At 36.7% G+C, this 25,915-nt stretch overlaps 3 protein-coding genes across 10 annotated transcripts in view; all 3 read left to right on the top strand.

Annotated features, from left to right (window-relative positions):
- The window catches only part of MTA1-like (metastasis associated 1-like), a 31,305-nt gene extending 21,283 nt beyond the window's left edge, over positions 1-10,022 (top strand). Inside the window, exons 5-8 of one of the 2 annotated variants that reach the window (XM_019048645.2) lie at positions 87-197; positions 1,991-2,008; positions 3,486-3,684; positions 4,412-10,022. In XM_019048645.2, the coding sequence (XP_018904190.2) occupies positions 87-197; positions 1,991-2,008; positions 3,486-3,684; positions 4,412-4,511 (428 nt within the window). In that variant the 3' untranslated portion in view covers positions 4,512-10,022. The remainder of the gene's footprint in view (positions 1-86; positions 198-1,990; positions 2,009-3,485; positions 3,685-4,411) is intronic. The other variant, XM_019048646.2, reaches the window with a different exon arrangement.
- Positions 10,023-11,901: 1,879 nt separating this feature from the next.
- LOC109035143 (transmembrane protein 192) lies at positions 11,902-20,313 on the top strand. 2 transcript variants are annotated; one of them, XM_019048656.2, is made up of 7 exons: positions 11,902-12,164; positions 13,479-13,598; positions 14,121-14,240; positions 15,837-15,951; positions 16,832-16,993; positions 18,468-18,570; positions 20,005-20,313. In XM_019048656.2, the coding sequence occupies exons 2-7, from the start codon at positions 13,488-13,490 to the stop codon at positions 20,135-20,137; spliced, it is 744 nt and encodes a 247-aa protein (XP_018904201.2). In that variant the 5' UTR covers positions 11,902-12,164; positions 13,479-13,487; the 3' UTR covers positions 20,138-20,313. The 2 variants fall into 2 exon arrangements, with proteins under 2 accessions (XP_018904201.2, XP_018904200.2); XM_019048655.2 differs by having other exon boundaries at positions 11,903-12,136.
- A 2,317-nt stretch (positions 20,314-22,630) lies between these two features.
- The window catches only part of shot (dystonin-like protein short stop), a 236,492-nt gene continuing 233,207 nt past the window's right edge, over positions 22,631-25,915 (top strand). For 3 of the 6 annotated variants that reach the window (XM_072297436.1, XM_072297427.1, XM_072297425.1), the window contains exon 1: positions 22,631-23,798. In XM_072297436.1, coding sequence (XP_072153537.1) covers positions 23,696-23,798 — 103 coding nt within the window. In that variant the 5' untranslated portion in view covers positions 22,631-23,695. The remainder of the gene's footprint in view (positions 23,799-25,915) is intronic. The other 3 variants (XM_072297455.1, XM_072297454.1, XM_072297456.1) reach the window with 2 other exon arrangements.

Genomic DNA, 25,915 nt, shown 5'->3' with positions numbered 1-25,915 from the left:
AACAGACTTACATCGATTGCTTTTTTTATGTTCCATAACCAGTTTCTTACAAATTCTCCTAATTAATGTTGATTATTTCATTTTAGATGGAAGTTTGCTGTATGAAAGAATACCCAATAAACCGGAAGCTGAAAAGACAAATAACGTTGCTGTAGCTTTGAAGAAACGTGTATATGAGGAAATGAATGGAATAGATGGTATGTGTTTTTCTTTCCTTTTTCAATACTACATGCATCAATTTCAAATGATAAAGAAGCCCGCTTTTTTTTTTTTTTTTTTTTTTTTTTTTTTTTTTTTTTTTTTTTAAATGTGGAGAGCTCACTTATATAAAAATACGAAATTTCGCTTGGTATAGCTTCAAATAGTTACAACTAGTTTACCTACGAAGAGCAGCATCAAGTAAAGCACATTCAAAAAGAGAGTCAGCCTCAGTGATGTAGTGGTCAAGGCAGTTCGCTGCCAACACTGAGGTCCCGCATTCAATCCCCGGAGGTGACTGATATTTGAGGACACCCAAATGTCAGTCATTGTGACCATGGATGACTATGCCACTCCAACTCTGACCCTTTGAGATGACAGGGTGCGGGAGGGACATAGGCACCCAGTAAGTAATCCGTCTGCTCTGTTCGACTGGGTTGTGAAAAAATCGGTAATCTCTCGTATACGTGACTGCTACCTATCTGTGGAGATTGCAACAACGCAGTCCAACTCAGTGGAGGCATGGCCGTGCTCTGCAACGTTTGCCACAGTCTTTGATAAGACCCACCATTGGCTATCAGATGGCCGCTAAGCCTTGCGAGAATATAGAGGCTACACAACGCGTCAATAGTATAAAGTTAAGAAGCACAGTCCAACTTCAGGGTACACGACGGCAAGGTTTCTGCCCGTTGCCTTGGCCCCTGGAGAGCGCCTCCGTGGTCAGCTCGGCCCTTAGGCACTTACTCACTGCAAAAAGAGAAGTTACTCATGTATTTAAAAAAAATTCCAAAGATAGAAAGGTAACAGAACAAAATGATACTGAAGAATCAAAAGAACCTAATGTTTGCTTTAACTAAAACCTTATAATGAGAAATTGTTGGGCTAAATATATCTATTTTCTCAAGGAGACTAATGCTAAGCCTTAACAAAAGGAAGAAATAAATAGGGTTAAGAAAAATCACTACTCACTAAATTCAAATTGAACAATTCAGTTCAGTTCCTAGTTTCATGCGATGCTATTTAACACAAGCCAGCAAATCTGGAGGATTAGTGCAGTTATTTAAAACTTTAAACAAGAAAACTAAATCATGATACTTTCTCAACTCATCAAAACTTAAAAAATCAAACCTAGACATGATGGGACTATATTTGCAATTAAGAAGTCACCTAGAGGATCAGCTTTGACCACCAGATTCTCAGAGAACAAATGCTGGACCCTCTCAATTGTATCTTGATCCACTTTTTACAAAGAGAAGAGTTATGACAAGTGCCTTCTATGGGTATACAAGAGTACAAACTTTTTAATCATTTTAAACTTTCTCAAAACATAAAATAACTTCCTCAGTGCTCTTGACACATCATAATCAATGTATACCCTGAAATTTACTGAATGTACCTCCCAAGTTTCCAACGATTTACTTCTTCAGTGTACCTCACACACCGTTTGGAATTCCTCATCAACAACATTTTTTCTAGGAAACATATTCTGAAGACAGTTGAGAACATTTACATACCAAAAATTAAAATACACAAAAATAGTCAGGAAAACGTTTAGAATTGCTAGTAGTTTTGCTCCCAAACAATGTGTCGTTTTAAAACTTCGCTATCCGCCAGAGTAATCAACCACACCATACATTGTTTGAGAGGAAAGAAGTTAGAGCAAGCTACTGTAAAATTTGAGGAGGCAGTGTCATGCTGTATTAACGATCGTAACCTTTTGTCATTTTTGTGGTAGTTTTATTTTTTTCTAATCTCATGGTGTCTCTTTGTTCCTTTTGTTGTGCTTCCTCAGATCCAGATTGGGATGACGGTAGGTCATTTTGGGATTGTTGAGTGTACTAAATGTTAAGGGGGACAGATACGTACATCTATGCAATTTTATCCTAAGTTATTTTTACAATGAATGAAAATTAAGAATTACTTCTATGAATGCTCCAAATACTCTCTACTAATTTTCTCATGCACAGGTCAATTAATGAAAAATTGCCAAGCATTTTATTTGACAAGGGTAATAGTGGCTTTTTATTCCATGTATTGGATTTTATGATGCACATTAAAGAGTGAGGTACCTTTAAAGAATGGATGCGGTCTGGTCATAAATGCTCAAATGTGACTATTTTTGACAATTTTTCCTACCTATGAATATCCACAAAGAAGGGATAACAGATCATACAGGCTCAAAATGGAGTTCATAATACGCCATTTTTTAGCATTTCTGGCCTTTACCCTTATTTTTTAGGCCCTTGACAGTTTAAGGTATATCATCAGAGTGTCTAACAACTGGAAAAGTCAGTCAAAATCCAGAAAGATGAAATTGGTCAGGGAGAAGCCAGGGAAATGAAATGCATGACCAAGGAAGCAGCAAATTTCCTTGCAAGACTCAGATTTTTTTTTACAAAACTTCATGACGCTTTGATGCTAAGCCGCACAGTGCTATCTTACAGTCTTCAATGAACTTTTCCCTTTGAAATTCAAGCACCCCACTGGTATCCAGTACTTTGCATGAAAAAATGTTTACTTTTTTGTTTTATTTTATTTGGACAAAAAGGTTAGGGAAAGGTAGGGAAACGGAGATTACTAAGGTCAAGGTCAACAATGACAGTTAGGGAGAAGAGGGAGAAAATTTTATCGAACACCTTGATCCTGCATTGGTAATTGTTCAAAACTAAACCTGAAATAGAGAATAATTAGAATAATAAGACCTGAATAGAATAATTGAATATCAAATTGACGGTTTTTGAAATATTTCAGTGAACATGTGAGTAATCACCAATTTCTCAGTTTTTAATCATCTTTATTCAATTCCCATTTTTTTCTAGGTCTTTAGTGTATCTAGGTCCCTAAGTTTTCATCATACTTATCTTTTGATCAATTGCTTTAATGGGATTATAATGAAATGCTTCAATAAAAATCAATTAACTTGATTTATTCTGTAACATGAACACAACATTTTTAAATTTTATTTCAGTTTTGAAGTTGAAGGAAAATATATTGTGAAAAAGTGCTACTGAGGATAACATCATGCAGGGATTGCAGGGCCAAATCTCCTCCCTCCCTGCTTAGCACATTAAGATGGCCCCAACTTCATTTTATTATTTTTATTTTATTTTTTCAGTGTTTCATTCATTATTATGATTTTTTCATTTCACTCAAAAAGTAAATTATAATGACCTTTTTTAGTAAAAAACACAAATATATCAGAGTCCTGCTTAATGACCGATTCCTCCTGAACCCATGCTTAGTGGAATCCAGTTCGAAAGAAAATTAATTTACTTATTTGTTTTCAGCTATGATTATTTCACCTCCAAGCAAGCGTTGTCATCGAGATCCAGCAGCACCTGGCCCAGTTATGAATGTTCCCTCTGTTCTGAATGGAGCATGCAAACCTCGTATGACTACTCTTTCTGGGCGCCCAGGGCGCAAACAAGTCATTTCATGGATGGATGCTCCGGATGATCTCTATTTCTGCTCTACTGTCGCCTCCAAGTAAGATTTTGCCCTTACTTTCATCAAAGAAAATAAATAAAAATCATGCTCCAGGAAAATAAGTAGCTGAGGTTTTCTCAAATTAAATCTAAAAATTAACAATATGGAGCCCACATTTTATATGAAGGTGCTTTAGGATAGCAGGCTTTTATTTTTCTGACATTTTTTTTTTTTTTTTTATTCATCAAATTATGTTACAACCACCTGTTTACAAGTCTAAATTAACTTTGTTTTACAAATATAATAACAACCAAATTAACTATTTTTAATTTTAATTTTTAACTTTTGCATGTATAACCTATTCTTGCACAGCGCCCAGACTACATTCATACACCTTAAAACTAGAGTAGTGGATTAGAAAAAAGAATTACAATAAACAATGAAAAATAAATGAGAGAGATAATAATAATAAAAAAAAGGAACATTTGCATGTACATAAACATGAATTACTTTTGCTTTCATGCGGAATCCATGTCCGCAAAAGAATTCTGGCAATTAGGTTGTTAAGGACCTATTTTTTGTAACAAAGTAAATAAGACACAAAAGTTTTAAATTAGACACCGAAGGCTAGATCTCGAGGATTGATCCTCTTGAGCCTTCTCACCATGTCCTCGGTTGATTCTTCTGACATGAGTGAAAATTCTCCTTTTTGCTTTTACTTCTTGTGAAAAAGTGACTATGAATAGATGCAGAATTGTTTTCATAATGGTTTAATTTTGATTTTCAGACGTAACAGGCGGCAACTAACTACTGTAGAATTAAGACGTGCTGCGAGGAAACCCTGGAGGAAACTTGGCGTGAAAGAGCCCATTGCCAAAGTGGAATGACTGTCTTCTTCTGACTCCGAAATTGTAAAAAGCTAAAAGTAATATGGGTGCAGTCAGACTGTTGTAAATACTTATGCTAGCGCTGTACTCTTGTCTTGCAAGTATGCACCTTTTCTAAAATTTGTACTTTTTTCAAATTTTGTACGTTGCATATGGCATTGCTGGCTTTCTTCCATTATAGTCAGCTATTGATCTAGCTAAAAGAAAACTTAATCTGTCTAAAGGCAGATAAATTGCTGAGAAATACGCAAGAAAAGTCATAAAAGTGAGGCAGAAGTGTTCACTGCAGAAAGTGTAATTTACACTTTTTACATAGTTTGAAGTTGAATAAAGAGCCTGTAGCAGCTTTCTTTGACCAGTGGTTTTCAAGTAAAGTCCTGAATGGAAAAAAACCTTATTGTCTTAAATACAACTTGCTCTTCTGATTTCTAATCTGTTAAAATTAAAAAATAGATGACAATCCTTTCATTCTTACAATAATTTTAGATTTGAACAATATTCCAGCTTTTTTGCGAAAGCACTTCCTTAAAGTTTTCAAGCTAAAATTCAAAGATCTAACTCTTTAAACCAATAATTGAGGTTCAGTTATAGAAAATCATTTCAGAACCTATTAAAACTTATAAAATTACGTTCAGTAAAAATTCTGTTTTCGGTGTGTCGTTGTTATCCTCAAAATCGATGGCTCCAATCCCGGAATGGAGCTTAATTTGATCGCCCATTTTGTCGGTAGGGCACTTTTTTTGCCCTCTCTGTGAAATGCGAAATGAGTGATAGCTCTACCCATTTCACTGAAAGAGACGTTCTGTTACCGACTCCTACGCTGTAGGAGCTATTGGGGCGTAACTTTTTCAACAGGAGTTTCATAATATGATCAGATTCTCAGGCTTCAGAAAGTTTTTCAAAAGTAAGAATTATTTTTCAAAACCAAAGCATGTGAATTCCTGACCAGCACAAAACTAACCTTTGTTTCAAGGACTTAGCTTTGACACCAATCTTGCCGTATTTTTTAGCATTCTATGCGCCGGTTTGGTTCAAATGTTTTAGTGAATTTTTGGTCTATTTTCCGAGAGATCCTCTGATAGGTAAAATCACTGCATATCTGTAACCAATGCTGGTTGCTTAGTTTATGGATGAGGCTCCAAACAGAATCAGCTAACAAGGGATCTCACAATCTTGTTCCTTCAAAACTGATTGGCAAATGGCCAAAGTGTAGCTTTTGAAAATCCATTTGACCCATATACCTGCATTTTTCCCATTGACCCCTGGATTTAAAGAGGCATCAACGTTGGGCTCCCTTGTGAGCTAGATTGTTGTATCGGAAATGTATACCGGTGCACAGTATCCTGTGACTACTCCGAAAATGTTCTTTTAAATTATATCCAATTATGAAGTAAGTAGGATAACATTTCATCAAATTTACACAAAATAGGATTTGATATTGTCAACCCTAAGTCTGAAGATATATACTTACTTGCCTACTATCTCCTCAATTATTATCATAGAAACCTGTGAATGTAACAAGGTGGTAGAGTAGTGCTGGGTTCACACTATTCTTCAGGAAAATCAAGGCCAGAAAAATTCCAAAAATTTCAATTAGAGTTAAAAAATTTGAGCTCTAATGAGTATAAGTGCAAAACTGAAGGGGAGAGCATTCAGCTCAGGCAGATACTTTGGAATTCTAAGCTGGGGTAACGCTGAGAGATGTATAACGTTTTGGATCTTTTTAGACCTCATCAGTAGATCAAACTTGTTAGTTCTTTCCATTGCATCTGCCTGAGCTGAAAGTTCTCCCCCCTCAGTCTTGCACTAATACACATTAGAGCTCAAATTTTTAACTCTAATTGATATTTTTTGAATTTTTCCAGCCTTGATTTCCCTGTAGAATAATGTGGACCAGCACTATCGTACCACCTTGTTACTTACAGTTCCAGCCACATTTTTAGTGCTTTTTTCCTTGCCTGCGAATGTATGCAGTTCCTTCTTTAAAATTTATCGGCTCTTTTTAATTTTTAAAAGAATTTTAAAAAGTATTCTGTCTATTTACTGATGTCGGAAAATTTTATTTGTTTAATTATACTCAACTTACTAAGAGAGAAATTTTAAGCAGAATCAACAGGGAAAAGTTTTGGCAAGACCTTAACGGTATTTAAATTAGTTTGGATGCAGTGACTTCCCCTATCAGAGGACTTTCTTGTCACCTACGTTGTCATGTTAATTTCTTAAAAATCATTTTTCATCTGTTTTTATAATGCTTGTTCTTACCGTGTAGACTGTCAGTGATTTTTGTTGGTTTTCAGTTGTATCATAGGTTATTTTTTGGGAATCGTGCATGATCTGCTGAATGAGAAGTTGCCTATAGCCACAGTATGTCACTTGATCAAAACTCGAAATTTCCCTGTACAACTGTCCAATATCAAAAGTCTCAAATTGAATTCTTACTAATAGTCTTCTCCCCCCCCCCCCCCCCCCCCATTTGTTTGTATATTTATTGTTGTATATATGAAGCTAGAATTTCTGTGTTAATAATTGATAATAGTGCTGGAAATAATTTTTCGTGGTGTAAATTGTAATAGCCATTTTACATGATCGTAGACGGAATTTTCTAACTTAATAATTTTTAATCACCATATGATGTGATTATTTAATGTAAAACATTTCTAATGGTTTTTGATACCTGAAGTGTAGATATCTTGGTCTAATTGTAGCTTTATTTTCTCAAACGTTTGGTTACTTTAAAATTATCTTTGAAATGAATGTATGTAAGCATTGCAGTAGAGACTGATGGGACTTCTCTGGGCATTGTTTGTCGGCAATTATAAATCCACAATTTGCCAGAGGGGCAGAAAGTTGAACTCTTCCAAGACTTGTGAAAATGTTACCCCCTTGTTCGTCATGTTGTTTTTGAGATATTGACTGTGAATAGTGCAGTTTCAAGCCCATTGATCACAAGTTAGTCCACGCTGTAACGGCAACAATGCCAGCTAGGGGTTGTTTCAAGAGGAAATTTTTTGTTTTTACGGCTGTGCTGCTGTATGATTCAAGCAGGATTTCCTTTTCCTGCTTGGTTTCAATTATTTTACCACTGGCCATCGACCGGGGTCATTGTTCCTGTCACACGTCATCGGTTCTTGAGAATTGAGGTTGATTATGTTCCTTTCCCCATTACATTCTTTTTTGTGACAGACAGATGCTAATGATATAGAATGATGCATGTGACAGATTCGTAGGCATGTATAATGAAGGATAAGTCTGAGATGCTCATTAGATCCAAGCTTCATTAATATCAGACTACATTCTGATGATTAATTGTCTCTGAAACCTGTGAATGTCAATAATTAGCATGAAAGATAGAGTTTTAATGTTCGAAGGAAAACAAGCAAATTTTTAATAAATCATGTGGAATTTTATTTCTTCTAAAAAGAAACCTAGTACATAATGATGTCAGTGCGCTGTGAAAATTTGAGAATCCAGTTTCTCTTGTTTCAATCTATGAAACTAACTTTTATTCATAATTATTATGTTTGAATTTCATTTTTTATTCATGTAAAATTTAAGCTCGTAAATTTAACTAGCCTTTAACTATAACGTAATTTATCATTTTTTCAAGTCACCATGATTTCATCCTTTGTCATCTACAAATCCATATGCAAATTCACCAGTTCAAATAGTGATTTTGTTTTGTACCTGCTCTTTCCTCAACATTTTTGCCGCGAACTCCTGGAAATGAAATCACCTGAACCGGGAAGAAGTTCTTAATAACCATTAGAGATCTCGAAAAGGAGTCAAGTAATGTCTGCAGGGTATGAATTTGGAGGAGAATTGTATTGCTTGTGATGTGTAAATTTGGAAGCTACCAGCGCACAGTTCAAACCCTGTTTTCGTCTACCCTGATTTTTTGCATTACAAAAATGACTCAACTACCTTATGGTATTGGTACAAAATCTTTATTCTCTTTTTTTTTGTAATGATAATAACATTTGTACAATACGAATTTCATTATTAAATATCAGCGTCATTACAAAAACTTACAAATCCAATTGATGTGCTGCTGGCAGAACTCTCATGTTCACAGACCCCATGCACCCTGCATATATTTACCACTCTTTTTGAAAGCAAAAGGTCTATAGAAAAGAGTAAAGAAAGTTGTGATTTCTTTAAGAGGACAGAAGTAGTGACAGATTTTTCCCTGGTCCCTTCAGCATTGTGCAATCAGGGATGATTTGCTGTATGACATGTTTTGTAACTTGACCATTCTTATTATGGTCATTTTTAAATCTAGATTACATAAGGTTGAAGGAAAGCTCAGTGAATATACAACTTAACTTGTTGGATTGAATTCAAGGTCCTTTTCTAACTTGACAATGATTTTTTGCAATTATAAATGGGGTTCTTTGGAGCCCCTCCCTCCCTCTCTCTCTTTTTTCTGTCACTAAATTGTACGATCATTTTACTGTGACAGAACATTTTCTCCCCAAAAATATTGAAGTGTTGTATAAAGTGATCACTGAGGCCAAAAATTTAAGCAACGTGTCTCATATTGGCCACAGAAAAGTTTAGTTTAGTGTTTTCCTGTCCGATTTATGTACTTGCGCCCTTCCTAATATCCCTGTGGAATAATTCTTAGATGTTACTTTTTTACTATTTAAGTTGTAGTCTTAAAGCAGGTGTTAATTATTCTTGATGCATTGTTTTTATAAATATATATATACGTATATATATATTTACACTGAATACACGGAGTAGAGACATGAAAAATTAAGGGAAAACTATTTTTCTTCCCAGAATTATTTTTGTAATAGTTTTTTGTCAAGAAAGGAATTTTTTATCCTTGGTTGTGACTGCCTCAGTAGAGCTAAGAAAGTACCATCTTGCACTGAACCTCTAATCTACAGTGAAGTACTCAAATGACGCGTCTTGGCTTACAGGGTTACTGATTTTATGTTGTACATTATAATTGCTGTCAAAAACTATTCAATGTCATCTCTCCTAAACTTGCGTAAATATTTTTCCTCGTGCGAAGAATATTCTGTAAGAATTCCAAAGAATGATCTTAATGCATTCTTGACCAAGAAGATGAAAGAAGAGGAAGATCTGAAACACTGTAAGCAAGATACGTGGTTTGGAAATTTCACCATTGCAATGCTGTAAATCCTCTTCTCTTCATTTTTGTGGGAATTAATTTCAAATGCAACTTTTGTCTTGGCTACTTCAAAAAATTGTTCAATATTACGTTCAATTCCAATGTTCCTTTAATTTGGCACTGATTGGTCAGTTATCTTTCATTGATATTCCCCAACTTTAAGTCTTTTTTGCAGCATTATTTGTGATTTTGTGAAGTGAATCTCTTTAATGTCATCATTTCCTTTTTGAAAAAAAAATCATAGTAACTAGAATTATTTTTCAGTCGTTCTTTGTATGTTTCACCATGATTTCAGTGAGATGCAATTGTAAAAATTGTAGATTATTTTACTTTGTGTAAATGAATATACTGCATTTTTTTGAACACTATAATGATTCATATTTTCTCTTCTTTAATTATCACAGTAGTGAAAACTTAACAAAGTAATCAAGTTAAGTATCATTAACACTGGCAGGGGGAAAAAATTGAAGTTTGCAAGAAGTTTAATGACTGTGGATGAATTTACAGATCCGACTCTGAAAATGACCTCATTTCTCTAAATCAATTTTATGCCCCTAGAAAACTTCGAATTTTCCTCAAATATGGGGCTCTCCTAGGGGAAATTAGTGCCTTGATAGAGACAAAGGCAGGCCATTTTCGGAGTCAGCAGTCAAATATACTGTCACGCTAAAGAAGGGAACAATGCGGTCAAAGAATAGGCTTCTAGTGAAAATGGGCTTTTATCCTGACTCAATTACATGGCGTCTCATGGGATGGTCCCCTTGTTTTCAACTGGGTTCATTTCACTTTTTGTAAAAATTTCGACGTAATGTAACCTGGCAAACCTGTAGAATAGGATTTAAAAATAAAATCATGCACAGGAAGAGACTATATTTCCTCTTCATATCAAGTTCTCTCATGGCAGGGCAGCATACTGCGGAATTTTTCTTCAGCATGCCTGATAATATTCCCTGTTGTTCATGATAACCGAATTTTTTTGGTCAACTGGCTTAGCCTACCCCTATGTTATCATGTTAAATTAAACCAATTTATTTTCTGCTAAAACGATGGGTAGATTTTTCTCCTTAATAGGCTGATGGAGCTTTTTCAACCAATTGTTTGCTGCAAAAGGCATAAATGATCTTAGTTTTTTTCAGGTCCTGCCTGTTATTCTAAAAATCAGATTTTCAAAAATTATGAACATCTATTTTTGCCGAGTTCAATAGCCACCGGGAACCCCATCTTCCTATCCTTTCAAAAGCAAAATAATCGTTCAAGTTTTTTAGGGTAATATTTGTATCATGGGATTATGCCATATGACTAGAGGAACTTTTTTATCAGTAACTCCTGGAAATATTTCCCAGGCATGCCAAAGATGTCGAGTCAAAGGACCATGTGTGAAAATTCACGATACCAGTAGTGAAAGCAAACTGGGTCTCCTTATCGATACGAAAAGCGTAGGTCTGAAGTGTTGCACTATTAAACCGTATTGATGCCACTTTGAGGCTGGAACCGCAGCAATTCTGCTAATTTATTCGTTCCCTATTTGTGTATGAAGAGTGTATCAGGGATACTCGCAGCACAGTGTAGGAGATCCCCTCCATTACAGCCTCAATTCAGAGAGGTTCTTCTGAGTTTGGAAGTTTCATCAGAGGAAGTCAGTAGCACCATCCTGCTTCTCGTGATAAACTGATACACATGAGAGAAAATACTTAAATCCCCGACGCATGTCAGAGCTCCATCAATGGACACTTTTAAAAGATTATTGAAGAGATACTGACTTGCAGCTTATCTTATGTAATATTCTAACATCAATAAATCTGAACATCATTCTGAGATAAATTTTTTCCTGCACTCTCAGTTGCATACAAATATTCGTCTAAAGCATAGTTGAGTTCTTTGGATGATTTGGTTCAAGCAAAGAATTTTTACCTTCGGTGTCCCTAGGTGTGAAATAGATAGTTGCGAAATCTACCTAATACCTACACCCCCCCCCCTCTGGATTATTTTGATTTTTGTATATTTAAAGAGCTCAAATTTGAAAAATCGGGTGAAAGACTTTGCCTTATACTTTTCAACATATCATGCAGTGTCGACACATGACTCGCATAAGTAGGCATCGGCTCATGCAATGCAGGGTTGCTTAGGAACGTCTCGCCAAAATATCCGTATGCGTGGTCTAGATTTTATTTTAAAGGGTGATCCAAAATCTCCAAAATCTGTAGGGACTTTTGGATCACCCTGTATGTCAATGGTCCTTGTTTGTTTACCTTTTTAGAGGTTATGTGTTTGGTTTGGTTATGCATTATTATATGCTGTGCTAATGCTACCCTTTTGTTCGCTGTGTAATTTATAACATTATAGAAAGTCTGCTCAAAGGAGCAATATTTTTTTAAATGATTCAATAGTTCATATTTACAAAGAATGAAAATTTTGCCAGTCAGTAGTTCTATTTTGTTCCCCAAGGTCCATCCTTTCAAATCTTATTTCTTCACTTTGTGTGCAGGTATGGAAGGAATTTTCCCTTCATTCAGGTTACTTTTGTCTCACCTCATTAATTTTATTCGTTAGTGTTTTTCATCCTAAAACTCTCAAGTAAATTTACAATTGTATACCAAATCTACTAAAAGATACCAAAGAATTTTGAAAGGCAAGAGTGAGGTTCAACGTTACAAGTTGAGCGCTCTCAGAACTGATTATACAGGAGTCAAGTTATGTATGGGCCAACTGTTAGCATTTATGCTTTTGAAGTATAGCTAGAGGTGTTGCTGTCATTATCTAAGTCGGCACTTGTTAACATTGCTCCTGCAAACGATCGCGATGCAATTGACCATTAGCGATCAAGTATTTTCCTTGCTCCGATCGTGAGTGTTCTCAATCCTAGATTCCTATTGGATGACTGAACCGCGGTCGCTGGAAAATGGAATGTATACTAGTGCCAACTTAGCCGACAACCCCTCTACATTGATGGATTCTAAGGATGTATCTGTTGTAGATACGAATAAAATGTTTGGATTATAGTTTGGAAGTTAGTCTAAAGCTGATCCAGGAACTACTTGATCACTTGATCGGTGGTTTGCTGAAACGAGGAGACCTCAAACCAAACTTTAATAGTAGGAGAGCTGCAACCTGATTGTTGGGGAGACATAGATGACATAGGTTAAAAGATGGAGTGTGATTGGTTGGCTATGTCTTATCGCTACTTTATCGTGCCCTTGTCAGGTGGGATGGATGACATACTGTCGAAAACTTAAGAGGTTCCTTTAGCTTGTGAGCTCCACTCAACATTGGCATGAAAAAGCGGCAAAAAGCCATGGTTGACCAACCATGCTCTGTCTTTTAACCTATGTCATCTATGTCTACCCGGCAAACAGAAAATTTCAACAATCAGGCTGCTTGTTTTGGTCAATGCAAAACACTACTACATACTTTTGCAATACCTTTGCATACTTTTGTAAAAACAAGGCGTTAAACGTTTATAGTCTGCAAAACCGCTGTGGAAATAGCATATCTTTCATAAAATTGTGGAATATCGAGAGTAAAATACCATCTCTTTGAAAGTCGTGGGAGAGTGAGGATTTTTAAATAGGAAGACCAAATAAAAAATGAGAAGACAAATAACTTTTCTGTATCATGATGCAGCTCCGAGCAAGATGTTTTGGAAAACATTTTATACCATTAAATATCTGTCTTATTTTGACCCAACGAATTGAACTTTGCATAGGATAGTCATTAAAGTAAATCTTATTTGGTGACCGCAAGTTTGATCAAAATTAATGGGATGTAATCAGTTTTTTTATCACTAACTCATCTCTTATCAGTGCTTTTTCCTCTCAATTGGTCTGCAGATTTTTAAAATGGACCTGGACTCCGCAAATTTAATTGAGCCATCCCTTGACTTTGGCACTTGTCAACCCTTTGAGCCCCTCAACACAGCATGGATTACTACTCTTCATATATTTTTCACTGTAAGTTTGCTTTTTCACAGAATTTGTTAGTATTGATAGGTCTTTTCATTAAGTAAGACTAAACACAGAGGAGAGAAAGTGAATTTTTGTCGATTAAATATAGCCTGATGGTTGATCCCTGTATTTTTTTCCCCCTATAAAACTGCCAGTTCCTCATTTAAGTCATCATCATTAAGTACTGTCAAAAAAAAATCGTAGTAGGTTGGTAAACCCGGTCATTAATGATGGAAACTTGGATTTAATGCAATGAAAATTATAATTATGGCCCAGATTTTTCAACCCCACTATTTAATATGATTTCTAGAACCTTGCAAATCCTTAGAAGTATTTCAGCAAGGATTTTAACAACTTTTAATTTTGTATATATTCGAAAGCACTCCTCCACTTAACTCCATCATTTACATCGCAGGATGTACTGTTATAGATGGAGCCATGGGTAAGAGATTTATGCCATTAAAAAACTGAAAGAAGGCTAATTTTCTTATGCTGAATTTCTTTACTCTCTTCTCGTTTTGTTTCCAGATTGCCATGGAAGTAGTCAGTATTTTTCTTGGATTTGAAGTTTACAATAAAACTTTATCATGTGATCCCGTCCTCTTTATTATCCTCTTCATTCACTCAGCTTACTGGCTTGTTTCATGGGTAAGAAAAACTCCATTTGAAATTTGAAACTAAGAAACTGAACTGAGAAAGGAACTCATGAGTTATGCCAATGGTATACCAGTGGTTCTGACACCCTCTGCCCTTTTTTTTCCCCAATTTTTTGGACCGGTATCTTTTTTCCTTTTATATCTCTTTAATAATATTTTTGATAATCTCCTCCTTATTAGTCTGTATCTGTAGAGTTCAGGCAACGATCTAGAAACTATAGATAGGGGGATCCTATGCTACGCCAATAGTGAAATTCGTAACACACCAGGAGCAACAATTAGGTTAGGACAAAGATAGTCGGTTTCTATGGCTTCTTATGGGACTGTCGCTGAATACGGGCTTATATCAAATTTAGAACCAACTATTTGAAAATCTGTGCCCATATATGGAACTTAGGCATTCATCAAGTGCGTTTACGATGGAAATTTCAACGCTAAATCATTTGTTCTAAAAACTCCCGTAAGATTCCATGTATTTGAGGTTATGACGAAGATAGCAATCGGCCATTTCCACTCCCCACCCGCCTATCGAAAAACCCTATATGTGTGTTAGGTCTTTTTGTAGGCCACCACCAATCTATGATTTCTATATTGTTGAGTTCAGGCCTTCAGAGCCAGAGCAGAGGTGCAGAAAATGCTAGATCATGTGCCCGCCTGGGCGGGTGAAAATGAGGAAAGGCTCCAATTTTGTGGGAAGACCCAAACAATAAGGGTAAGAGGTAAAATTTTGAAGGGTTTAAAATGTTGCACGTTTTCATATCAGTATGCACTTCTGTAGAGATTCGCGATACTAGCACATTGCAGCTTACAACCTAAACAACACGATTCGCCGGAAATTTCAAAATATTCCCAGAGAGGGGAACATTAGTTGGCTGATTCTTATTGATCAAGTCTTATATCCTGCTTCGACTTCGAATGAATTTTTCGTTTCAAAATTGGGATAAAACTTGAAGATTTCTCTGCTTTCCTTGTATATGTATGGCAGGCTTTCCACATTTTCTTTAACCGGATGAAAGTCAATGAAAAGTTGTGGGAAGGCAATGCAAAATGTGGAAAGATCCAGACAAGTGCACCATTTTTATCATCCTTCCACAACTTGCAATTTTTTCCGCGTCTTTTTTACGTTTTTAGGAGTTTTCACAGATTTCAGCCTGAAATAATGGAAACCTTTCCATATTTTTCTCACTAACTGGAAAACAGTAAAAAGTTGAGGGAAGATGCTGCTAACGTCTAAGGATCATTGAAAATCGTGGCATTTTCAACATATTTTCACAATTTGTGCTTCCTCACGTCTTTTCTATTTTTTGGTGCTCTAAATTTTGTAGCCTTTCCTTGTTTCTCCGGAAATTTCCACAATTTCAAGAATTTGACCAACTTCTAGTTTTAGATCTAGTTTTTATGTCTTGATCAAGTGAATCCGCCTGCCTTATTAATACCAAGTGATATTCATTTTACTATAAACCATCAGTTTAATCATTTTTAAGTGGTAATTGTTCCAAACATGCAAGTCATGCAACAAATATGATAAAATTATCCTAAGATTATTAATGTGATGAAATATACTTGATTCGTATGTTTTTTGTTGCAGATGACCAACTTTTTTTTCAAACGCATTCATCTCAGAACCAAGCGAGATGGCTATTTTGAATTTTTTCAAGTAGCTGACAAATATGCCTCCAAGCCACATAAAATCATCTCACTTTGTGAGTATTCACATACCTTTACTGACACTAACTTTTTAGAAAGAAATGCTTCTTCTGAAAAGTTTTTTCAATTCTTGGACTTGAACCAAAATCTATCTCTGTACTTCCCGAAGTTTGACTCTCTCAAATAATCTTCTTAGTTCAGAAAATTGCATGGGAATGTTTTAAAGTTAATGTCTGATGGATGGATAGAAAAAAGTTAGTACAGCTCATATCACTTCACTCACTTAATGAGATGATGTTGGAGACAGAAAAACACATGTAGGCAAAAAAAATAACCAGATTATATGTATCTGCAGAGTTTAGAACTATGGGCTGGGCTAGAAACAATAGAAAGTTAACAAGTTAATTTAAGCTTTAAATGACTTTGTCAGTTCTGATACTTTCAAATGTTATTTGAATGATGTGAGGAATGCTCTGAAAGCAGCCGCTGCTCGGACAGTGAACAGCATATCCAAACAATTACTCCCTGCTTGTCCAAACACCATGAATTACAGAAACAAATCCTTATTTTATGGGCATTTTCCTGGGAGCCTTTCTCAATTATTTATAAAGGGAGGGGACAAATCAACAGAGACAAAATACAGGGCGTATTGATAGTCAAGTGCCAAAAATCGGCTGTGGGGGTCTTTGAAAGAAGAGCCTCTTATATCAAACGGGAATTGCAAGTATTTTGTTGTATTCCAGGTCCCCAGGTTAAGGCTATCACAAGAGGAAAAAAATTCGACACGCAAGAGTAAGCGTTTCCAATACAGCTTTCATGTTGGTACTTATTTTCACCTGTTTTTTTTTTTTTTTTTTTTGTAATCCATCATTTTAATTTTGTATTGACTGAATTTGTATAATTGATACTATTTTTTCTTTTTCTTTGATTTTTCAGGGAATCCTGTGTACATGGTGTTCATTGGTATTTATGGTGTGGAGGGTATCTCTCCCAGACCATATTGTGACAAGTACTTCCCATTGTCTCTTTTCAATTTTGTCTTCATTTTATTGACATTGGAATGTGTACTGGTTATTTACTACCTCTCAATATACTCACGTAAGTTGAAAGTCTAAATTCAAGGCTACTGGCTCAAAAATAGCACTCCTTGATTGTATGTCAAAGTTCTTTTCCTGCTAATTTTAAATTTGTCAAAAACCCTCCTTCAGACTAATAGATTGATGATAGAGTGTTAAAACTGTTTCCTACATAACTTGTAATTTCAATGTTTACTTCGTTCAGTTTATTTGTCGGAAGCCAAATAATCCTTTTAAACAAGTATGTATCAAAATCCAACAACAAATGGTGGAGATGCACTTTTATGCCGTTTGGACTTTGAGCAGCCGCCATTTTCAAATAGCTAAATATGAAGATTCGAGAATTATGGATTCTTGTCAACTTAATATTTATACTCAGGTTTTGTGCATACTTATCATGTGCATTTTTGTTTGAAATCTAGCAGACATACTTCATGGATCAGTGCCATTGCTACTCAATTTAACATTTTTATGATTTATATTAAGCTGATATCATGTTGAGCAAAAAAATGGATTATTTGATATTCTGCTTAGGTCAAAACTTTTTTCAGTTCCCAGACAATTTAATTAATCAGGTTTTCCATGAATTAAACAAGTCTCATTGATATGTCTTGCAGGAGATGTTAAACATGTTCAATACGTTTAAAATCTTCCTATAAGAAAGAAATTAGTGTTTGCAGTCTACATTAAAATCAGTCAATTCAAACGCCCTGAAACTGAAACTAATGTAGATCATACTGGCTATTAAAAACATTCTTTTAAGTCTGGCAGATTAATCATGTTTAGTTGTACACATTTTGTCACTTCCTGTAATACATAGAACTTGTAAATTTGCCTAGAAAAATTAAGTTGTTGCAGATTAATATCCAACGAAGTGCCTCATTTGACTTGAATGAACTGAGGTTTGATTTTGAGAGCAGAAGGTCTAAATTGCCACAAACAGAAATCACTATTTTTAATTTTTCAAAAAACCTAATAATGGTAACTGATTTTTCATATCCCTTAAAAACAGCAAGAAATCTAATGCGCAGTACATATACTATGAGAAAAAACACTAAAGAGGGGCCCGAAACTGTATGTAACAAGGTGGAGAAATGGTACTGGGTCCATTCCAAAAATTATAATTAGAGTCAAAATTAAATATTTTGAACTCTAATGCGTACCAGTACGAAACCGAGGGGGAGAGTGTTCAGCTCAGGCAGTTTGCATTGGAATATTAAGTTGGAGTCACGCCAAGAGATCTATACCGGTTTGGGCCTTTTTAGACCTCATCAGCAGATCTCACTCGGCAGTGAACCCAACTTAACATGCCGCAAAATCCAAGACGGCATTAATTTTTGAAACTTCTCGCCTTTGTTTTTCCCGCGAAATGGTGTGGACCCAGCACCATTTCTCCACCTTGTACATATATTACTTATCTAAAAGTTGTTCAACTTATTGGCTTGATTTTTTTTTTTCTCTGCGCTCCTCTTACTCACATTCTGTTTTCTTTCCAGTAAAAGTTAAAGATTTCAACAGACGGAGACCTCCCAGGGACATTGAATACAATTGTAGTTGGAGATTAAATGAACATTTCCCAACTTCAGAACTTGGTCTAAGGTAGGTTGTACAAATTTTTCACTTCAATGATTGTTTAAAAACCTATTTTACAATAAAAAGGTGCAATTTTACTCCAATTTTGTGCACCTATCAAGATTATCCTATAGGCTGTTGCATTATTGGTCGTGGTGATGATTAGTGGTAATCAGTGATCAACCCAGACTTTTCTCGATTTAAATTTTATCATATACACAAAAATGTCTCCAAACTACACTCCAGCAGATTTCTGTGTTGGTGCATTGCATCGGTTTCAGACCGCTACCAGACTGTCCGATTCAAAACCTCAGTGCTTGTCAAGGAGGCTTAGTCTGATTAGCTCATCTGTTTGCAAAATATTCCCTCAAGAAAGTGCAGGGAAATCAGTGGCTTTCCGCTCGAAGTTGCTGTGTTCCTTGGTTCACTCAAGTTGATATAGCAAGTTTATACGAACTGAGACTACTCAGGATGTGATGATATTGATTATAATGTCAATTATCTAATGAATAACTTCATTATGTAATTATAGTCCATACGTCAAAATTAACTTGCTTGAACTGATCAGGTGGAAGAGATTTCAAGTTTGTTATGTCTAATTCATAGTCATTTCCCAGCATTCTCGGTTATAGGAGTTTAATATAAGAGTTGAAAACTTTATGCAATTTAAAATATCACTCTTCAAATAATAGCTGCATGTGGTCAAAAGAGCTGCTATAAAGCGAAATATGCAATGATCATACCAACTTCAAATATTGTAGATCTTATTGTTTTTGTTAATCTATGTGCTTAAACGACCCAAACCCGGTTTTGTGACTAATGCAACTAACTCATTCTCCAACAGCAATAGATAAAAAGATATTGATCAAGAAAACTTTCCCTGGTGCTCTCTATGTCAAATTACCATCAGGGTTGTGGCTCAGAAAAGCAGTTTTTTTAGAGTGATAAGTAACAGAAATTGGTAAGACTACAGAGAAAAGTCTAAAAAACTGTAAGAATTCTTATTTCCACAACAACAGCTTGTGGTGCTGAATAATTTAGTAGTGTGGTTTTATTTTTCTGGAATTCCACAATTCCTGTTATATTTTCCGCAGCACTTAGTGTTTCGATTGGAAAATGCTGTCGCCTCTTCTCCCTGTGAAATGCTCATTGAACAAAAATTTTCGAATTTAAGAATTCATGTGCTCTTACCATTTTGCAAGGAGATATGGGTCCAGCCCCCCACCCAAAATGGCTCAAAATGAAAAGAAAGGGGAATAATCTCATGAAATTCAAAGCAAGGTCCCCTGAAATCCTAGTCAGTAAAATATTTTTAATGTTCTGAAAATAGTGAAGAAATGGCTTATGAAGGAATGTATTTTATTTCTTTTTTTCCTTTTCTGCCCTCTTGCAACATTATTTTCTTCTTCTTATGAACGTTTACTGTTGTATCTGATTAAAACATACTTTTGATTTTTTCAGAGAAAGGTGGGAATTGGTGGAAAATCTTCTGGAAAAACAAGCAGATGTCATCATGCATTTTCTACATTCTAACAAGAAACTAAACCAAAGGATACTCGAGCTGACAAATCAAAAAGAAACAAATACAGCCTAGTCTAACCCCCTCTATCTCATTTATTTTAATGGTCGACTGAACCTTTTATTCTAAAATCTTGATATACTTTTTCCTTCGTGATTGAAGATGTTAACTGCTCTTTAAAGCAGGACTGTTAAATACCCTGTAAATATATGTGTACATAAATAGATTTAACAACTGTTATTTTATCAGCATTTTTCTTGTGTTTCTTAGATCTTGAAAACTTTTCCATTCAAAACATTTTTTTTTGTTCCTTAAGGTTTTTGCTTTTACTAAGTTAATTAAACAGACCAGATTACTGAATGAAAGTCAATTCTATTTAGAATATCTTGAGTATCCTCTGAACTACTAGAGCAAGTGCCGTGAGGTTTAAGTAAATGAAGTAATGGTAAATGTCATTTAGAATTTCTACACGATTTTGATGACATTCTACGGCAGGCTGAAGTTAGTAAGTCATCAACATAGCTTGCAGGGGAATGAAACTCGAAATTTGCTTGTGATGCAGGGCTGTGAAATAATTTTATTTCATTATCCTGTAAGTAAAATTTTGTTTTATTGATGTGCACTGTAATTTTTTTGTGCTTGCAAGGTAATACATACACCTGTTTTTTTCATGGAGTAAAAGTCTATTGGGCATCGATATAAAATTCCTCAATCAGAAAACAAATTTTAGAAGTGGCAAAATAAAACCTCAAGAGAAACAAAATGTGAACAAATTAAAAAACTAACAAAGATGATTTGTGTGAATCAACAAAGTAAGTGATTTTGATAGTGAACACCTCAGAAAATCTTCTAAACATGGCATAGCTGATTTTGTTGTTTTTCTGCAAGAAGCAATGCACGTCTGTCATAATGCGTCCAAAAATAATTATGAGCAAGCTATAAAAATTTTAAATGGAGAGAATTGAGTATTTCTATATAAATATAATATATAATAAGTCACAACCACATGAAAGCCCACAACATTTTGATAACAAAAGGTAATTGGTAAGTTTTACCATAAACTGATAGGAAAGCTCTCTATCTCATGGCACAAAAAGATCATCCTTTGAAAGTTCTTGAGAGATAGAGGATCATCAATCAGCCACACATACACTGATGTCGCCTACCTTCATGGGCGATTTTACCTCCCATTAAGTGTTAATAAAAAATGATAAAAATGTCCCTAAAAATTTTGCAGTTTCATAGTCCTTTTTTTAAAAAAAAATTATATTTACACACAAATACCACCCATGCGCTACTGAAAACACGCCAGTTTTAGGTGGTGAGTGAAATGTTGAAAAAGCAAAAGTGTTAGTTGCATCAGCTCTCTTCTGACGAAAATTGAAGGAGGAAATCGGTGAATGAAAGCCCGGTACTTATTACCTAACCATCGAGTGAATGCCTGGCACTATTGGGTCGTCTGTGACCGTGTAGGTAATGGCAAGAAATGCTCAAAAACGCCAAAAATCATGATGCTTTATGAGAGCTCGGGTTGCCTGCATTGAAAACTGAAGGCGAACTGATAGTGAGATGAAGTCACCACTCCGAAAGCGTCGCGACGATCTCCGTTTCCTCCCTTGAGAAATCGTGACATCTGAGAGTGATACCACTATTCGGCCATGTGAGAGCTCGTGTTGCCTACACTGAAAACTGCAGGCAAATTGACAACGATGCAGTTATCACTCTGGACGCCACGCTCGGTGCATCATTCTTGCTTTCTTCCTCGAGCAATCGTGACATTCTACCTGAGTGATGCTACCATTCGGCCATGTGAGAGCTCGTGTTGTCTATACTGAAAACCGATGGCAGGTTTACAAAGAGCAAACTTTTTTTTTAGGCCAAGCTCGATTTTTCAAGTTTTCTACATACACTGGTATTTCTCATATTTTTTGACAAAGTTTACGTCTAACGGTTGAAGATTTTTAAATATTAGGCAGGAGGGCCCCGAACGCGGTCTTCGTGCTCATCTTCAAACAAAGTGTCGGCGGAAATTTTGAAATGCTGCATGGCGCTTGTGATACTTCGGCCGGAAAGTGACGAAATGTCGTCAACTTGAGGTTCGCCTTCAATCTCGCTGCATAGGCAACTTGCAACCAACATTCAACGAGCCGGGGAGCGCTGCATTTCCGAAGCACATTGGGCACGTCGCAAAATACCTAAAGCATTTTTCACTACAAAGAAGAAGTACAAGTAAAAAAAAGAGGGAAAAATGGTCCAACATATTATTATCGAGCCACCGGTTAATTTTTGAAGGAGGTTTTTCACTGTATAGTTCCATGCACGCTTTCAGATTTGGGGGTTGCAAATTTTTCATGCAAAATCGTTGAAACCCGTGTAGAGTGCCCCGCAAAAATGTGTAGGTACATGCTCCTATTTCCCTTCAGCTTACAGATTTTTGTCCGCAAAATTCAAATGAGCCATTCTCTCCCACTATGCGGCGTGAGAGAGACTCTCGTGTGACGTCGGGAAACGGAAATACATGAAGCAAAGCGCTGTGTTACGGTAGCGGAGCGGCGCGGCGCGAAGCGGCGGCGATGCTCTAGTACCGCTATACCCTCATCAGTCTGCCTGCCGTCGTCGTATTTCGAGCGCGCCCACTTTTCGTCGGCTAAGCCGAGCTCATCATCAATTTTATTTCGTTCAACATCAAAATAACCAGAATATTCATTTCTTGTGCCCGCTTGAAAATAAAATAACTGAGCTCGAGGAGTTGATATCGTTGCACGCGCACCCACCCTAACCGTACTTCACTCTCGCTAAGTATTTTTCATAGCCCATTTTATCGATTTTCACCAGGGCAGTGCGTCTAAGGAGGACAATTCATTTTTCCTACTCCTATTGTGCCTTTAACGATTTCTCCGGTCGTGGTGTGCTGACTTGTGCCGCACATTTTGCAACGGGAAGTTAAAGCTCCACCAATTGAGCTCTCGTGCATATTGATTGTTTCCTGTCTCTTGATAATCGAACGGCTTTAGAATCGGGCAGAGTGATTTTGCACCATGGCTGGCCTCGGACTCATTTTTATAAAATTGAAATCCAATGACAATTTAGTCGTGACTTTGAATAAGGTATCATAGAATATCTCTTCGAGCCTCCTAATTATTTAAGGAGACAGTAAAGAACGAGTCCGCGGGCGTAAGACAACCTCCAACGGCCAGCCAGCCATTGAACTTCAACAGCTGATTATGGGGATAAGTCCGTGAAGGCTGAATGTGTTTTGTTTACGTTTTGAAACCAGTTTTATCACACGTAGCACCCGGTAATCAAAGCGCCGTGTTTTTTTTTAAAACCTTGCGGTATATTTTTCTACTGTTGTCGGTACCCTCATTTTGTCCCGTATTATCGATCATTTTCAATACTTTGCAAGTTTCTGTGCGGTTGTGCGTCCCTCTCATTCGATTTCGTGTACTTAGAAAAGTTCGCTTTAGGTCTCTCTTTTACAATGTTATCGGTCTTGAACCACGATTTTCTCCACGCTAAGAGCTTTTTGGTTCTTTTTAAATCATGAAAGTTCTATCTCCTACGTCATGTTCAATGTGCAGCAATTGAACAGACTAGCATAATGTGTGTGAACAGTGCTCTTATATCTTGAAAATGGATTTCGATGCAGACAGGAGTCTCAAAGAATGGGCAAAGGATAAGCCACTGAGTATCTTACAACTTGATCCAGCTGATAGAGCAGTATTACGAATAGCAGGTATGTATTTTACTGTTACTCTAATTTTACTTAATCTTGAAATACGGACACAGGTACCAGTATTAGGTACAATGCAAGTGCAAGCTATTATAATGGCCGATCACGGCAATTCCAGCCCAATCTTTATTGTGTTTTGATGATCAGAATAAACTGGAAGCAACTGTTGTTTTTAGCTTGTTTCAAACAAGTGTTTGTCTCTGAGAGGATCTCTTCAAGTAGAGGATCTGTAAAATATGGAGGTCTTACTCTGCCTGGCGGGAGGTGTCTGAAAATACTGTTACTACGTTGTGGTGACGTTTTCGCATACATTTTGCTGGGTGAGGAGACACTAACTCAGCCAGTTAGATTCTGGTATCCTACATACCTAATTTTTAATTGCAGTTCTCTTTATCCATGTCAACATCCATTAGAATCTCTATAACGAAGGAATCCTTTGGTCCATTGAACTTCCATTGACTTACAACGCTGATTATTGTAACAAAACTTTCTCTACTATGAAATATGTTTTGGTCTGTTGCCGATTCATCATAGAGAGAGAACTTTTCCTGTGCATCGATAGTGACAAAAACTCACAGGGAACAGTCATCAAAGATAGGCTATTGTTAACCTTGCAAAAAATGTAAACATCGCCCAATGATTTTAGGCGATTATGTCTAGCCATTGACATCACTGGCAGCAACATAGCCTCCATTAAGACCCCAATGAGTATGTTTATGCAGTATTGAACCACCGGAAATATTTATGATAGAACCCTCTTTACTTTTTAATGATTGATTTAATCAGCAGTAACATTTAACTTTATCTTTGGAATTTACCATGATAAGCCTAGTGATCTTCAACTGTGAGTTAACGGGAGAGCCTGAGCCAGTGTCCCAGACCTACCGTACCAGACTTTTCTCTCAGGGCTTTTAGGTCAAACACAGTCCAGGACAGTGGTGATGAATTGGGAATTGGCACTAAGGAATCCAAATTTTACAGCTTCGGACTTCAAAGCTCCCCCAGCTATCCTCAGGGAGTGAAACGGGAGGGGGGGGGGTCTTTACTTTATGAGACGGAATCAACGTCAAAATTTTGAAATTATTAAATTGGAATTGGAGAGGACCGAAAATGTGTACCTAAATTGACGTTAAAAAAGAACTCGGAAGTTTGTCCATCCGTGCCCGAAATACTGACCCCTGAAGATGAAGGATGTAGAGATTGAAGGAAAAAATTATTTCATGCCTAGGCGACCTCAAGGAATGCAAATTTTGGGCAGATGATACTATTTTCAATACTACGGGGGCCAGCCCCGCCGCCCCCCTCCCCTACCTATTCCCATATCCCAGAGGCTTCTCTGGCAGGGTACAGGGGGGACCTCAAATGGTTGAATGTACCAGTTTTAAGGTCCCCCGCCCTCCCCGCACCGCATCAGAGAAGTCTTTGGGGGCGACGAACCCTTCAAATTCGGATTCCTTGGGGTCGATAACCCATGACAACATCCTCTCATCCGAGCCTCTACGTCAATTCAGCCAATTGGACTAAACTTTAGATAGACAAATCGAAATTTTCCGGCCGTGTAACTAAGCACCCTCGCTCCAGGGGTGCAAAAATTTCGCGACCGGGGCGGGTCGCGTGTGAGAATGGGAAGGCCCCGAAAACTCGCGTGCTTCACTCAATCGAGAATCGAGAGAGTAGAACAGGTTTGTCAAGGACCCCAGATAGAAGATTCTGAACCCTAGATAGAAAATTCTGAACCCCCTTAACTTATCCATCCGCAATAATGTTCCAAACCGACCAAATCCTTTCAGCAAATCCCTACGAGTGCCTCGATTTAAAGCAGAAAGAAAAAAAATTCACAATAGGTATCTTCTGCACTATTATGACGTCACACCGAGCGTGCCAATTGGCGAAACTCACCGGCACGCTGCACTTAAAAATGCGCGCAACGAGTTAAGGCCCGCGCTTTTATTTTTAACTATTTGACAGTGGGATTTTGGGCAGGCGGGGAGGGGGAGGTCCAGGAGCGGGGCCCCCTCCGCTGAGGTCATTAACGCTTGGTAACAACCATCAAATTCCTTTATCGTTACCTAAGTTCTCTGTTTGACATTTAATCGCTTGGCGGCGTGCTGCCTCCATAA

Source organism: Bemisia tabaci, chromosome 2 (genome assembly GCF_918797505.1).
Source record: "Bemisia tabaci chromosome 2, PGI_BMITA_v3".
NCBI lineage: Eukaryota > Metazoa > Arthropoda > Insecta > Hemiptera > Aleyrodidae > Bemisia > Bemisia tabaci.
The sequence above is the reverse complement of the archived record's forward strand: the minus strand, read 5'-3'. Positions and strand labels throughout refer to the sequence as shown.

Excerpts from the sequence above, each read along its gene's own strand:
- LOC109035143 (XM_019048656.2), top strand. The coding sequence starts at position 13,488 with ATGGACCTGGACTCCGCAAATTTAATTGAGCCATCCCTTGACTTTGGC. Across the intron at positions 13,599-14,120 it reads CTCTTCATATATTTTTCACT|ATTGCCATGGAAGTAGTCAG; the intron begins GTAAGTTTGCTT and ends TTTTGTTTCCAG. Across the intron at positions 18,571-20,004 it reads ACTTCAGAACTTGGTCTAAG|AGAAAGGTGGGAATTGGTGG; the intron begins GTAGGTTGTACA and ends TGATTTTTTCAG.